We start from the raw sequence: 12,738 nt of genomic DNA, 5'->3' as shown, positions 1-12,738 counted from the left end.
AACGGAAATGTATGAAACATTGACAACATTACACGCTTGGCAGCTCCCTGCATCTGCATTGGGACAAGTGAAATACAGTCAGTCATTCTTTACCATAGACCGTGGATATAGGAAATGCAGCCCAAGGAAAATTGTAATTACAGTGACATGACAAATTAGTAATAATTAAATATTCATGAACAAAGTCTTGGGCGATCAATCTGTCTTTGTTGTCCTTCCCTTCACTCCTGCAATAAATAAGTGGTGGCAGAAAGGCTTAAACACTCACCTGCTATTCAAGTAATCTTTGTGTTAAGTTCAAGGTTCATAGGGCCAATTTTGTCCCTTTGTATTGTGCTACATGACTTGACTGTCAGTCTTTAGTAATGAGCTTGCTGTCATCTGAAGTATGCATTCTGTGATTGTTGTCACATAATACAAAGGCCTGCAAAAGTGACATGGATAAAAGAACATTCGGTAGCAAGGTACGTGTATCACAGGTTGCCTTGTACTGTCTGAAGTGGCTTCATTTTTCACTGTGTATTTTAAGCCACAGAGTGGTCCTGCACGTGGCCTTTTCCTCTCTAGTTACAAATGCTTTGCTTCAGAGCTGACCAGTATGTATCAAACTGAACCATTCTTTTGCAGATGTCATAGACTGATTCATGTGCACTGGCTAATGTATATGAATAAAATGCTAAAGTTTGGTATTTGCTTTTTTTGTATTAGATATTAAATCGTGCTATTAACTGTACAGTGGAAAACCTTTTCATGGTATACTAATGATGAAAGATTGCCTAAACACTTGTAACCACTGTGCAGTAGCCCTAGGGTGTTATACAGATTAAGGGTGCACAGAGTAAAGCCCCCCCCCCCCCCAAGGGCTGGTTGGGGAAGTTGTCCTATTGAAAAGCAGCCAGCATTTGAGCTAATGTAATTTGCACCATTAGTGTATGCTGTCTTTTTAAAGAGAACTCCAGGGGTAATCTTTGTTGATAGTGGTCTTTCGGCTGAACACTTTAGCACCCCTTCTGTTTACTTACAGTGAGGCACAAGTCTGCATGTGATGTAAATTATGGAGCTATGAAATGTAATGCTGTTAAACCTCTTCTGATTTTGTTTTCTATGCCTTGCTATATGTCTGTGATTTTACCTTGATTGTGCTTCTGTCCTGATAGCTGTGGGAAGACCTCTCTTATTATTAAAGTTTCACATCAGATGTCACTGCTTTTCTGTACCTCATCTGCTAAATGTGACTGTGGATATGGGGAGGGGTTATGCAGAGCTCTTACAGCTGACCAAAGTTGGCTGTTGTAAAAAAAAATAATAATAATTCACTGAATCCTTTCTTAGATTTTCAGTAACCAGAAGATGAGTGGGGAGATGGTCCTAGCCTTCCCCCTTAACTGTTAAATGTCTTGCTCTGAAGTTTTTAACACCCAAGGAGAGTTTTCTTTTTCCTTGAATGGGTGCAGTTTTAGAGAAGACTTGACTCTCACTACATTGATTCTCACTTTTTACAGTCACCTTGTCATGTGATATGCTTGACAAGATGACAGTAGAAAGTGAGATTCAATGCAGTGACTTGAAATCACAGTTCCCTGTGCAGTAGCCTTATATCTGTAATTATATAGCTACTGGTCCATTGTAGTGTGTTGCTTTTCATTTCTCCATGTAGACAAAGGCTTTAAAAAAAACAGAATTGCACTAATTCAGTAGACAGTGCCTTGGCTTCTTATTGCATTACAATTGTTCAATTTAGCATCTCCTGAACTGTTAATATGATATTATGAACCATTTGTAGCTAAAATATACTGCTCATAGTTTCACAGGTGATTACTATGCTAACAGGAGGCCTTTTTAAGCTTAGCCATGCTTCCCAAGGTGAGAATCACATCCTTTACTTTGTCTGTGAGGTAAACACCTTAACCTTTATGCCAACCCCAGCACCCAGAATGACTGCAAACACCAACAAGAGTGGAATTCAAACCCATGTATACAGATGGTTTTACAGTCCATCGCCTTAACCACTTAGACTTCTCATCTGAGATTCTTGTGGGATATGACTTCATTTCAAATAGCTGTGGTAGCCTAACCCTTTATATGGTTTCTCATGGAAGTACAGTACCTGCAGTGATTGTTTTTGTCTACATAAATGCTGTGTGTGGTATTCGGAAAGAGTTTTTCAGACCAATTATGTAGTTACCATGCTATCTGTGTGCTACTTTGACTAAAACTGTAGTAACTCTTAACTAATGCTTGTGAAGATCTCTCTTGCAGGGAGGAGCAGTGAAGAGTTTCATATTACAAAGAATATATTGTGCCATTATAATACGTGTTGCAGAATCCCTCACTTACTGCAAATAATGTAGGAAAGCATTAATTTTTCCTCACTAATGGATATATTACTCTATTAACTTCAAGTAAATCCTAATTTAATGTGTTTAAACTATGTAATGTTGTACAGAATGCTTTATTGCTGTTTGAACTAAGTAACCAGTTGTAAAAGTTTTTGAGACTTTGGCCCACATTGTCGCTGAAGAGAACCCTTGGGCCAGTCCACAAGGCCTTTCATTTGCTATTTATTAGTGGCCAATTAGATGGACCAATCTGCCTACCTGGCCAACTAATATATAACAAATGAAAGGATAAAATTCATGAGTAGGTTTATTTATTGACTTAAAATGGATTTTTTTTAGTTTTCACTCAGCAGTCAATGTAATGTGCATTGATGAAGTTGTTTTTGCCTTCTCCTAGGGGATCATCCATATGAGTGTGAGTTTTGTGGAAGCTGCTTCAGGGATGAGAGTACACTGAAAGGACACAAACGAATCCACACCGGAGAGAAGCCGTATGAGTGCAATGGTTGTGGCAAGAAATTTAGTCTCAAGCATCAGCTGGAGACTCACTACCGTGTGCACACAGGTAATGATGAAGCAGATATGAATGTACTGCCCAGCTGTAAACTTGAATAAAGTGGCTAATAATGTCATTATCACTTAAGAGCATAATATAGATGTCCACTATCCAAAGCATAAACTGCACTAACTGAGAAATGAAAGCAGAGTTATCAGTTCTGCTTTATAGGGGCTTGCTTAGTACATGCACACACCTTTAAACTCTCTCCATTCACTGTTAATAAACTGATGTTTGTAGACATAATGGTGGGAGGTTAAGTAGACGTCAGCTTTACTTACAAGCAGTAGTACGGACAATTCTGTTATTGTAAAATTAGTTAGTGTATGCAGAAATATACAGGGAATAAATCTCATGAATACTTGGATGCTTCCGTTGTGACCACAAGCTCAAGGTATATAGGGGTTAAGAATGACAGTAATTAAGAGGAAGTAGCTACTGTCTTAGAGTGATGTGAAACCAGTCCACTTAAAGTGGATAATTCTGCTGGGCATAGCTTTGTTTATAGTGACGACTGTGGTGTCCATTTAAGTTGATTTACTCTTGAATTCTTTCATATGAGAATTGTATAGTATAGCAGAACTCGTATAAAGGACCTTGGAAGACATTCTTGCAACCTGTTCAGTCTCTGCCTCTCCACAGGATATGTGCCCATAGAATGGCGCACGGCACCAGTGGTCCCGCTACACAAGGGTGGGGCCACAACTGACCCTGGGAACTACAAACCAATAAGCCTGACCAGTCTGATCTGTAAGGCTGTGGAGCGAATCATTATGGAACTCCTAAATGGAAAGATTGGGAACCTCCAGTCACTGGACCCCACACAGTTCGGCTTTGTCAAGGGCAGATCATGCCTCCTGAACCTGGTGGATTTCTTTGAGACAGTTACTCAGGCTATAGATAAGGGAAAGGAGGTACACACGGCTTACCTTGACCTTGCTAAAGCATTTAACACCATTCCCCATTCAGGTATTATTGATAAGCTCACTAGCCTGGGCATAAACCCTTACGTCACAAGATGGATCGCAAACTGGCTCTCGGACAGATCCAATAAAGTAAGAGTAGTGGGATCTATGTCCGAATCTAGATCAGTAACGAGTGGTGTGCCTCAGGGCTCTGTCCTGGGGCCCCTCCTGTTTGGCATATACTTCTCAGTAAGCACGGAAGAGCTGTGGCTGACTAAGTTTGCGGACGACTGCAAACTGGGCGCTATAATAGAGTCTCTGGCCGACATGGAGATCCTCCAGAAGGGCTTAAATGAGACTGATGCATGGTGTCAAAGCCATGGTCTCAAGCTAAATGCAAAAAAATGCATAGTAATCCCCTTTGGAAAAAACAGAGTACCCACAAACTACAACATAGGAGGTAATCCCCTGAAATCTGAAGAAGAAATAAGGGATCTAGGGACCCAAGTAGATAGTCTGCTTTCCTTTGATAACCATGTTGCCAAAGTGGTTAGAAGATCCTTCTATGTGACCCATCTGATCACGAAAGGGTTCGCATCAAGATCTAAGGATGTAATGGTGCCCCTCTACTCTTCCCTCATCAGACCCATTATTGAGTACAATGCACCAATTGGAATGTACCTGGCTAGACATCTCCAGCAGCTGGAGAGACCACAGAGGTACCTAACCAAGAGGATTACTGGCCTCAAACAGTTTCCCTATGCAGCTCGATTGAAAAATCTAAGTCTGTTCTCTGTTGCATACCGCTTTCTAAGAGACTATCTCTGTCTAATGTATAGAGCCATGTCCAACCCAGAATTGTTGAACATGCTCCATCTTAGCAAAACCAAATCTACTCGAGCTACACGCTCTAGGGATATAAACCTCAACACAACAATGAATAGAACATGCTGGAGGGATAGATTCCCTTCGCAGAGACTTCCCTTACTATGGAACAGGGTCCCAATCTACATAAGACAGAGCCCCTCATTATCATTCTTCAAGAGGAACCTTGATGTGTGAATGGGTAACAGAAAGTTCACACCGGGGATCACACCAATAGGGGCCAAGGGTACTAGCTGCTAGTACAAGGGTCTAGGGAACTACTAAAGGGGCGGTGATTACCGCACAATGTGGCTGGGCTAATATATGCCTATGGGCAGATAGCTCAACCTATGAACCATCCAAGTGTGTGTGCGCTCATAAACTTTGCCACGCATCATTGTTTAAAATGTATTATTTTTTCCTCCCATCATAACTCTGCCACTCCTCACACATGCACAACTTAGAGACTTAGGGGGTGGGATGTCATCCAAGCTACCAAAGTTTTCTTATTTAACTTACCCCCCCCCCCCCCATCATCAGCTTGAAGAAACACTGCCCTCAAAATGTTTGTTGAGCCCCTGATCCTTGTACACTTCACACATACATGTGTTGCAAGGCCGCAGCATATTTGCTGTGTTTATACCCCCATCCTGCCCTCTAATTCTGCCTCCCTGCCTTTCTGTTCCACTAGAGAATTAAAGGTGAGCAATTTATTCTGTACTTTGCTTGAAATTTAACCTTCTCACTTTGTCATTTTTCCAGAACCATAGTTTACATTAAAATAATTTGCCATAAATTACCTTTTTAGTAGTTTATCTAGATTCATTTTGGCCTGCCAGGTTTATTTTCCTTTTCCCCAAACCTCCTTACAGACCCCCATGTGACTTCCTTTCTTCAGTAGGTCATGTATCTTTTCTGTTTGTACAGTGTTTTATGTTCCTACACTTTTCATCTGCTAATACAGGATTTGATACACTTTTAACTCCTCCAAAGTAGTTGTACTGTAGTGAATTCTTGTCCTCTCTATATTGCCTGTCACTGTGTTCGGCCAGTATTAAATGTTTCTAACTGGCAAGTTCTTCCTATCATATCTAATCACTTTAATAAGCCCTTGATTCTATTAATCATTATTAATGCATGCAAACTGTCGTACTGCTTCATAAGCTTGGTAGGTACAATCTGCTAGACTTTAGCATTATAAGGGACTCTAGAACACGTTATGCTCAACTCTCATCCCTTTCTTGTGGCTGTGCTTTTTGTTTTTCTTTTTTCTGTAAGTGTTTAACTGACTTTAGCATCAGCCAGCCTAGCTTACTTTTTTGTGCATTAACTGAGTGTGAATATGTATGTGCATTTTTATCTTCATTTTGACTCCCTGCGGTAGTCCATCAGCTGCCCTAGGTCCTGTCCTCATTCACCAGGTCTACCAAACCCAGTTAGCCTCCACCCAAGTAATTCTGACCCTTGTTTGGGGCCATTCAGGAGATGGAGGTGTGCTGAGGCAGTATCATACCGCAGCTAAGGAGAAATTCTCCTCCATAGGACTTGCCTCCTACAAACACGTACCTGCTCAGGGAAAAGCATGCAGTGGGCTATGCTGGTGTGTCATCAGTGTCTGTGCATTTGGCCTAGCCACAGCCCTGCTAATGAAAACAATGCCCCTGCATGTCCCCAGGTGATCAACTGCAAGGATGCTTCTGAGCGCACACACTACACACTTCACCCAGGATAAGCCCCCACATCCTCCCTGCCTGTGCCTTGAAGTGTCTAAGGTGTTGGTTAAACTTGGATTGCATGGCTTGTAAACAGGCCTTTATCCACTTGGATAGTCGTTTTTTTTTCTGGTTTATTTAGTAAATCTTTTGGAAAAGGTTGGATATGTTGTGGGACAGGACCCCCACCCCCCCTTTGAAAGAAAGACCTGACAGTTGTGAATTAGAAATCCAAACAAGCAGACTGAATATTAACTGACATTAGCTGGAACTTTAAGTTTGCTGTCCATTAGTCTTGTTTGTCTGGATACTCCACTTCCTTTAAAAACAAAACAGTAAGATAAACAGAATCCACATGCCTTTCCCAGCTCACAGCATAACCACTATTTTGTAAGATAGTGCAATCCATCCACAATAAACTATATACCTTCAGTGGTGATTACCTGTGTTGCTTTAAATGCTGCATGACTTCACATTGTGACACTTTGAGTGAATTTAGCTGCTGTAGTGTGTTAATAAGCAGACCGTCCCAGTGGCTTTGTCTTTTAGCTAAAATATTCAAGTAAGCAGCAGAATATTTTTGTTCTTCTTTTGGCTTTTCCTGGTTAGGGGTCACCACAGCGGAACTCCGGTCCGCTAATGATTGGCAGCTGATTTTTACAGTGCTAGCTTGATGCCCAACCTTAAACCAAGGCACGCCCGTTTATGCAAGTCTTTCGAACGCCACTCGACTATGGGGGGGACATGCAGACTCCACACAGAAGGCGCTCCAGCCAAGAATCAAACGGGAGAACCTCTTGCTGTGAGACAATGCTACTGCTGCACCACCGCGGCTAAGAGGTAATGCCTTGCCCCCACACCATCAGCTGAAAATAGAAGCCATTCTTGCCTCAAAACCCCCAGAATCTGTGCCAATAATCAGTATGACTTGGCAGATGCAAGCACATGGCCTTAGAAACAGGATTTGTTAAAAACTGTGGCTGTTATTTTGTCCTGCAGATTGCTTGTCCTATAAACTTGGCTTAACTGCTTTCCTTATACTACCTATGCATGTATTTCAAGAAGTATTTCAACTGTTGTGTTGCTGAGGTTTTAACCTTTTACCTCTGAGTAGTTGCAACACAGTTGTGATCTCAGAGACTATCAGCAAGTCACAGGCAGGAATGACATCTGTGGCTGTTCTGTTAGTAAAAGTCAGAAACATTTAACAGCCATAGTAATGGGTCTGCCAAAACAAAGGTAAGACTCTAAATGAAAAAGAAAATTGATCTGTGTACATATTCACTGCTTGATATAAGTGAGACCTGCTCTTTGGCCTTTGTTTTTGTACAGCCACAGCTGTTGCTCCAAATGCATAAAAATATGTAAGAAGCCCAGTTTTCCCAGTCGGAAGGAAATGGTACATCTTTAGAAGGTTGCAGTGTCTTTTTCCAGGAATATGCTATGTGCATGTATTTACACTGATTTTATGTAGAACAAAGGGAATAGTGGATGTTCAATTGAATTATGTAATCCCAGGGAAATGTAGCACACAAGAATTTTCATATTTTATGATATACATAGAAGTAGATAATATCAACAGCTTTCTGTGTATGACTGGACCAATGTATATTTAGCAGGGGTATCCTTTGATCTTTTTAAATGGCATAGAAGCCGTAACTCGCTTTAAGATAGAGCATATTTACATTTTCACACATCTGGTAGCGTTAAGGAAAAAAGATAGCAGCCTTCCTTTTTTAAACTATTTTTTGCAGTCGGACAGTAAAGTAAATGCAAGATACATGGTATATACTTGTATAAAAAAAAAACATCTGGGTGCACTACACTAAGCCCTGTATATTCACTATTTAAAATGTTTTGGAAAGTGGAACTATGAGACTGTAACTGTGTCTTTGCACATCCTGGTTTTATTTATTCACTAGTGATGTAGTATTACATGTGATCTGTGCATACTGGAATAGCCTCCTCCCAAGGTGAACCTGAAAATGGTCCACATGAATCAGCTTTCTACTTAGTTAGCAAATGATTGCAAAATAAATAAGTAAATCAGGTATTTTAAAGCCATTTATAAGGTAACCGTACCTGTCTCAAAAGGCAATTTGGTGTAGGCTAAGGGATACTAATTCCCCCCACCCACCCAACTTCCTCATTGCTGTGGAATAAATACATCAGAGCTGCTCCTAAAGTTCAACTCTTTAATCAAATCTGTTGATTGATGCTTCTTTCCTCAAACAGGTTCAGTACTGTAAATCCCTAACAGGTGCTTGCCTGCTCTTTCAAATGGCTGTATTTATTTTTTCTTTTAAGTTTCTGCATTTAGATCAGTGTCTTCCCTAATCACTATACCCACCATCTCAGTTTACCTGTGCTCATTTCTTATGCTGCTGAACTATTGTTTCTGAGAGTAAAATGTATCTAACATGTACTGCCACCATCTTAAATGCCATTTTAATAATCTGCCCAGGATTTCATAACTTTCAAGTCTGGGATCATACAGACACTTCAATAGCAGCACCTGTCAGTGTTTTTTGTTTTCCCTAAAACTCCTTTATTTCCGACCTCCATACTTTGCTTTTCCTAAGAGTTCAGTACCCATTTTGCTTTTAAAACTGGCCACTGTTGTATTAACAATGCAGTTATTTATTGTGCTTGTCCATAAGACAACATCCATGAATTCCTACTTAAAACTGTACCAGCTCTCAGTCCAGTGTTCACATTTCACCCTTATCCAGCCACAACACCTAATTTATTTATTCAGTTTATTAAGTGGATAGCTGAACTGGTCCAAGGACCATTTTCGTCGCAATCCGAGTCACTAAGACAGTAAACAAAGTACATTGCAGTATACAATATTACAGTGTCAGTGGTGCTACAAGTAGCAGATAATCACTTTTGATGCTGGAAGACCAAAAGGATGAGAGCTCTGTTCACAGTCCAGATGACTGGATTGCTACCACTGCAGTGCAGCATTAGGTTCATAGGTAGGTACTAGGCTATCTGCCCAAAGGCATTTATAAGCCTAGCCGGAATGTGTTGCCTTTCGCCGCCCACTTAGATTAGTTCCCTGTGCCTCTGTCCAGCAGAGCCACTGAAGTGATCCCCGGGGTAAACTTCCTGTTTCCCCATCCACTTGTCAAGGTTGCCTAATGTAGACTGGAATCTTGTTTCAGAGCATGGGAAGTCTCTGAGACAGGAATCTATCCCTCCAGCACATCCTATTTATTGTTGTGGTGAGGTTTAGGTCCCTAGACCGCATGGCTCAAGGGGATATGGTTTTCTTTAGGTGGAGCATGTCCATCAATTCTGGGTTGGACATGGTCTTGTATGTCAGGCAAAGATCACCTCTGAGTAGGCAGTATGCAACCGAGTACAGCTGGAGTTTCTTCAGTCGAGCTGCATAGGGCATCTGTTTGAGGCCAGTGATCCTCTTGGTGAGGAACTTCTGTGGTCTTTCCAGCTGTTGCAGGTGTCTTGTAAGGTACATCCCAAATAGGGCATTGTACTCTGCGTCTGATGAGTGATGCGTAGAGGGGCACAATTACCTCTTTTGATCTGGATGCAAACCCTTTTGTGATTAGGTGGACCACATAGAAGGATTTTCTAACCACTTTGGCAATGTGATTATCAAAGGAGAGATTACTACCTACTTGGATCCCCAGATCCCTTATTTCGTCTTCTGTATTTAGGGGGCTGCCACCTATGTGGTAGTTTATGGGTACTTTGTTTTTTCCAAAGGGGATGACTATGCACTTTTTGGCATTTAGCTTGAGGCCATGGTTTTGACACCAGGTATCTGCCTCAGTGAGACCCTTTTGGATGATGTGTGTGTCAGCTGGAGAGTCAATTATAGTCCCTAGTTTGCAGTTGTCTGCAAACTTGGTCAGCCATAGTCCTTCTGTGCTTGCCTGTACCTCTGAGAAGTATATGACTAACAGGAGGGGTCCTAGGACTGAGTCCTGGGGAATGCCACTTATAACCGGTTTAGTGTCAGACCTAGCTCCCGCAACTCTTACCATGTGGGTTTTGTCCATGAGCCAGCTGGCAACCCATCTCATGATGTAGGGGTTTATGTTCAGGCTGGTGAGCTTGTCTATAAGACCAGAATGGGGAATAGTGTTGAAGGCCTTTGCGAGGTCTAGGTAGGCTGTGTAGACCACCTTTCCCTCGTCTATAGCCTTGGTAACTGTCTCAAAGAAGTCCACCAGGTTTAGGAGGCATGATCTGCCCTTAAAGCCAAACTGGGTAGGGTCCAGTGTTTGGAGGTTCCCAATGTCTCTGTTAATGAGATCCATGATGATGCACTCCATAGCCTTGCAGACTAAGTTAGTCAGGTTTATAGGGCGATAGTTCCCGGGGTCTGTTGTGGCTCCACCTTTGTGGAGCGGAATAACTGTTGCTGTGCACCACTCTATGGGCACGTAGCCTGTGGATAGGCTGAGTTTGAACAGTGTGTTTAGGTGAGGGGTTAGTTCATCTTTGAGCTCGTGTAGGTTGCAGCCTGGGACACCATCTGGTCCTATTGATGCTGTGTTTTTGGCTTTGGAGAAGGCTGTTTTAATCTGAGTGTCTGTGATTTCAGGAGCACTACATTCTTCTGGTATGGTTATGGGCCCTTTTGGGGGTAAGAGGGAGGTGAAGTTTGCACTGAACCTGTCTGCCAGGATGTTGGCAATATCGGTCACTTCAGTGTATTTTGTGCCATTCTGCACTAACTCCGAGCAGATCTGGGAATTGCCACTTAGATTCTTGACATAGCTAAAGAATGCCTTGTGGTTTTTTTTGGAGTCCTTGGCAATTTTTCTTTTGAAGCTAGCCTTGGATGATTTTATGAGGGATCGTAGTTTCTTGCTGATACTGATCAGGGATGTCTTTCCTCCTTGGGATTTCACTCTTTTCTGTACTAGTTTCCTCCTTCTATTGTATAGCTTGTTTATGGCAGGGGTCCACCAGACTGGTTTCCTTTTCTTGGAGGAGTGAGTCTTGGTTTTGCTTGGGGATAGCACGATGCATGCATTCTTGTAGGTGCCCGTAGAGTGCATTAGTAAAGGATTTTGCAGCTTGGGCAGCATTATCCTTTAGTATGGGGGGTTTGAAACTTTCCACCTCGGTCTTAAGTAACGTGAAGTTTGCTTTTGAAAAGTTTTTCATGGTGGTTTCTTTGACTGGGGGGTGGGGTGGAATGTGGATATCCACAGTGATTAGTTTATGGTCCGATCTAACCAGCGAGGGGTTGACCTCCGGTGTCGAACGCCAGTCGCCCATGTTGGTGATGACCAGGTCCAATATGTGGTCACCTCTGGTGGGGGTGTTGACCAGTTGATCTAGGGCATTTGAGTTTATTAATTCTAGGAAACGTTGGGCAAGGGACTTAGTACTTGAGTAGTAGACCCCTGAGTGTGTTGTCCTTTGACTGAGATGGTGAACCGAGGCCCCATCTGCCAGAATTAGTGATGGCTTAGATGGATGTAAGAGATCCCATGGCACCTACTGAAAAGAGTAAGAGAAAAAGAGTTCCCTGATGCACAGGCCAAATTTCCCGTTAATAGAAATACTACCTTGGGTCTCCCCTGAAAAGTGACAGCATAATGGGACAAAGGATAAGTAAATATCCCATCTCATCCCACTACACAAAGGGGGAACTCCAACGGCTTTTCTAACTACCGCCCTATAGCACTACTATCCCCTATTGCAAAGATATTGGAAAAATGCATACATAAACAACTACTAAACCACCTTCTCCAAAACAACCTACTAGCTAATTGTCAACATGGATTCAGACCTTCCCACAGTACCACCACTGCATTGCTCTCCTTCACAAACACCGTCAACTATAACTGCAATAAAAGTAATCTGCCATCTGCAATCTTCATTGACCTGTCTAAAGCATTTGATATGGTTAATCACCAACTTCTTCTGCACATACTCATTTCTCTCTCGCTTGACCCTCCTTCCTTAACTTGGTTCACATCTTACTTAGAAAACCGGCAACAGGCAGTTCTCTGGAAAAATTCACTATCAGATCACCTTCCTATCTCCATAGGAGTGCCACAAGGCTCTATCTTAGGCCCACTTATGTTTTCCATCTTTATTAATGACCTGTAATCAGCCATCCCAACTGCTACCTGCATTCAATATGCAGATGATTCTACCATAATTTGTACAGCCACCTCTCTAACTGAACTCCAATTACCCAGAAAGCTTTTACCATTGTAGAACAATGGTTCTCTCACTGCTGCCTGCTCCTTAACCCCAAGAAAACTAAACTGCTACTCTTCTTACCAACCCGAAAGTCCGCCCCTATACACTTCACTCTCACTTCCAATAACAATACGCTAATTTCTCCTGACCCTACCACTAAACTA

At 42.0% G+C, this 12,738-nt stretch overlaps 1 protein-coding gene across 4 annotated transcripts in view; it reads left to right on the top strand.

Annotated features, from left to right (window-relative positions):
* The window catches only part of ZBTB16 (zinc finger and BTB domain containing 16), a 1,288,889-nt gene that overhangs the window by 1,218,295 nt on the left and 57,856 nt on the right, over window positions 1–12,738 (top strand). For all 4 annotated transcript variants that reach the window (XM_044081079.1, XM_044081076.1, XM_044081078.1 and 1 more), the window contains exon 6: window positions 2,737–2,904. In XM_044081079.1, the coding sequence (XP_043937014.1) occupies window positions 2,737–2,904 (168 nt within the window). The remainder of the gene's footprint in view (window positions 1–2,736; window positions 2,905–12,738) is intronic.

The sequence above is a fragment of the Protopterus annectens genome, chromosome 8.part0 (assembly GCF_019279795.1).
Source record: "Protopterus annectens isolate FY-2018-M chromosome 8.part0, PAN1.0, whole genome shotgun sequence".
Taxonomy (NCBI): domain Eukaryota; kingdom Metazoa; phylum Chordata; order Ceratodontiformes; family Protopteridae; genus Protopterus; species Protopterus annectens.
Note: the sequence above shows the minus strand (reverse complement) of the source record. Positions and strands in the feature narration are given on the sequence as shown.